Genomic DNA, 3,678 nt, shown 5'->3' on the forward strand with positions numbered 1-3,678 from the left:
ACAAACACGGACTACACTTCTACATGTACGTGTAGAAACAAACAAACACGGACTACACTTCTACCTGTATGTGTAGAAACAAACAAACACGGACTACACTTGTACCTGTATGTGTAGAGACAAACACGGACTACACTTCTACATGTACGTGTAGAAACAAACAAACACGGACTACACTTCTACCTGTATGTGTAGAAACAAACACGAACTACACTTGTACCTGTATGTGTAGAGACAAACACGGACTACACTTCTACATGTACGTGTAGAAACAAACAAACACGGACTACACTTCTACCTGTATGTGTAGAAACAAACACGGACTACACTTCTACCTGTATGTGTAGAGACAAACACGGACTACACTTCTACATGTATGTGTAGAAACAAACAAACACGGACTACACTTCTACCTGTATGTGTAGAGACAAACACGGACTACACTTCTACCCGTATGTGTAGAAACAAACACGAACTACACTTCTACCTGTATGTGTAGAGACAAACACGAACTACACTTGTACCTGTATGTGTAGAAACAAACAAACACGGACTACACTTCTACCTGTATGTATAGAAACAAACAAACACGAACTACACTTCTACCTGTATGTGTTCTCTTGTGCGCCTTCAGGTGTGAACTTTTTGTATAGACTTTCTCACATCCATCAAAGTCACATTTGTGAACTTTTCGCCTACGGAGACTTTCTGAATACATGTCTGAACATGATATCGGCGAGGCCCCATTCACAAAGCTAGGACTATTCATCATTGACGCTGGACCTAGTAACGATGAAACAGACACCTGTATAGGTGTCACTGTTGAATGTGACGTTCGGCTGTGTGCTAATACTCCGTTCTGTAGCATTCCATTCACTCCAGAGGGCGCTGACATTGCAGATCTTTTTGGTAATTGGTTTGTCAAGGCTCTGCAACAGGAAAGAAAAACAAGTGATCTGAAAAAAATATTTAATATAATCATTATTATGCAATTGCTACTTCTCTGAAAGTATTAAAATGTTATTTTGTATACTTCAAATAAAACAATTTTATATAGGCCTACCATGTTCCCATTTCAGCACAAGGAAAGTAATATTTAAATTTCTCATCATTACAACATTTCGACAAAGGTGCGGATAGTTTAAAATATAAAAAAACCAGCTTGCCATTTACAGAGAAAACTAAACCCAACAAAAACACAAGCCTTAATCTCCTCACGAAAACTAGCCAGTTAAAACTAAGCCCAACAAAAACATAAGCCTTAATCTCCTCACGAAAACTAGGCAGTTAAAACTAAGCCTAACAAAATCACAAGCCTTGATCTCCTCACTAAAACTAGCCAGTTAAAACTAAGCCGAACAAAAACACAAGCCTTGATCTCCTCACGAAAACTAGCCAGTTAAAACTAAGCCCAACAAAAACACAAGCCTTGATATCCTCAAGAAAACTAGGCAGTTAAAACTAAGCCTAACAAAATCACAAACCATAATCTCCTCACGACAACTAGACAAAACTGTATTAAAAAACAACAACAACAACAAAAAACGCTTACAATTTAAAATCTACAATGTGTACAGATGTGTTCCATTGATTAAGATACGACAGCAAACTAACGTGATATTATTAATATCTGTAATAAAATACAAAATAATGTATGTATTACCAAAACAATTGTCAAATGATACAAAACCCATCTTCGATACGGGCCTTACTAAGGATCATAAACACCAAAACAAAGTAATACACATTGTATCCGCTTATTGAAACTGGCCCCAAGAATGAAAAGTCCATCAAACTACCAAACTTAAACAGTTTCTACTGTGAAATAACATCAGAAAACCAAAAACGTCCACAAACTACCAAACTTAAACAATTTCTACTGTGAAATAACATCAGAAAACCAAAAAAGTCCATTAAACTTAAACAGTTTCTACTGTGAAATAACTTCGTAATACCAAAAAAGTCCATCAAACTATCAAAATTAAACAGTTTCTACTGTGAAATAACTTCAGAAAAGTCCACAAATTACCAAACTTAAACAGTTTCTACTGTGAAATAACTTCAGAAAACCAAAAAAAGTCCATAAACTACCAAACTTAAACAGTTTCTACCGTGAAATAACTTCGTAAAACCAAAAAAGTTCATCAAACTATCAAACGTAAACCGTTTCTACTGTGAAATAACTTCAGAAAACCAAAAAAGTCCATCAAACTACCAAACTTAAAACGTTTCTACTGTGAAATAACTTCAAAAACCAAAAAAGTTCAACTGTTCAAGAAGTTGTTACATTCTAAGAATGCCACACAACCGGAGATGACCTCCTCATTATACAAACATACGTTTCAACGACTCCAGCCAATTAAAACATCTCAGTTTCTGTCTTCAAGAGGATAAAGTAAGGAACATCTCTCGGACATCCTGGAAAATAACCTTTGACAACCTTCAAGACGGTGAAGAGGAAAACTTCGACGTCCTCTGATCTTTCTGGAACCCCATTTTCCAAATTCCTGTCTACGAGAGGGTTAAGAGGAAACCATAACAACTATGAACTTCCTGTTTTCATCTTTCGTCGTTTAATGTTCTATATTTAATATACTTTTAATGTTCTATGTTTACTGTACTTTTAATGTTCTATGTTTAATGTACTTTTAATATTCTATATTTAATGTACTTTAAATGTTCTATGTTTAATGTACTTTTAATGTTCTATATTTAATATACTTTTAATATTCTATATTTAATGTACTTTTAATGTTCTATGTTTACTGTACTTTTAATGTTCTATGTTTAATAGTACTTTTAATGATTCTATATTTAATATACTTTTAATATTCTATGTTTACTGTACTTTTAATGTGCTATATTTAATCTATGTTTACTGCACTTTTAATGTTCTATATTTAATATACTTTTAATATTCTATGTTTACTGTACTTTTAATGTTCTATATTTAATATACTTTAAATGTTCTATGTTTAATGTACTTTTAATGTTCTATATTTAATATACTTTTAATGTTCTATGTTTACTGTACTTTTAATGTTCTATATTTAATATACTTTTAATGTTCTATGTTTAATGTACTTTAAATGTTCTATGTTCACTGTACTTTAATGTTCTATATTTAATGTACTTTTAATGTTCTATATTTAATGTACTTTTAATGTTCTATGTTTACTGTACTTTTACTGTTCTATATTTAATATACTTTTAATGTTCTATGTTTAATGTACTTTAAATGTTCTATGTTTAATGTACTTTTACTAATCTACGTTTAATGTACTTTTAATGTTTTATGTTTAATATACTTTTAATGTTCTATGTTTAATGTACTTTTAATGTTCTATATTTAACGTACTTTTAATTATATTACCTTAGGAACATTACTTGTACACCCCATGATATTAGCTGTGGAACATTAGTTGTACACCTCACCATATTACCTATGAAACATTACTTGTACACCCCACCATATTACCTATGGAACATTACTTGTCCACCCCATGATATTACCGTTGGAACGTTACTTCTACACCCCATGATATTACCTATGAAACATTACTTGTACACCCCACCATATTACCATTGGAACATTACTTGTACACCCCACCATATTACCGTTGGAACATTACTTGTACACCCCACCATATTACCGTTGGAACATTACTTGTACACCCC

At 32.6% G+C, this 3,678-nt stretch overlaps 1 protein-coding gene across 1 annotated transcript in view; it reads right to left on the minus strand.

Moving 5' to 3' along the window:
• Positions 1 to 589: 589 nt before the first annotated feature.
• The window catches only part of LOC111083557 (Krueppel-like factor 7), a gene marked incomplete at its 3' end in the record, with an annotated part of 10,847 nt that continues 7,758 nt past the window's right edge, over positions 590 to 3,678 (minus strand). The window contains exon 2 of the mRNA XM_022380147.1: positions 590 to 929. Coding sequence (XP_022235855.1) covers positions 590 to 929 — 340 coding nt within the window. The remainder of the gene's footprint in view (positions 930 to 3,678) is intronic.

The sequence above is a fragment of the Limulus polyphemus genome, unplaced genomic scaffold (assembly GCF_000517525.1).
Source record: "Limulus polyphemus unplaced genomic scaffold, Limulus_polyphemus-2.1.2 Scaffold10077, whole genome shotgun sequence".
NCBI classification, from domain to species: domain Eukaryota; kingdom Metazoa; phylum Arthropoda; class Merostomata; order Xiphosura; family Limulidae; genus Limulus; species Limulus polyphemus.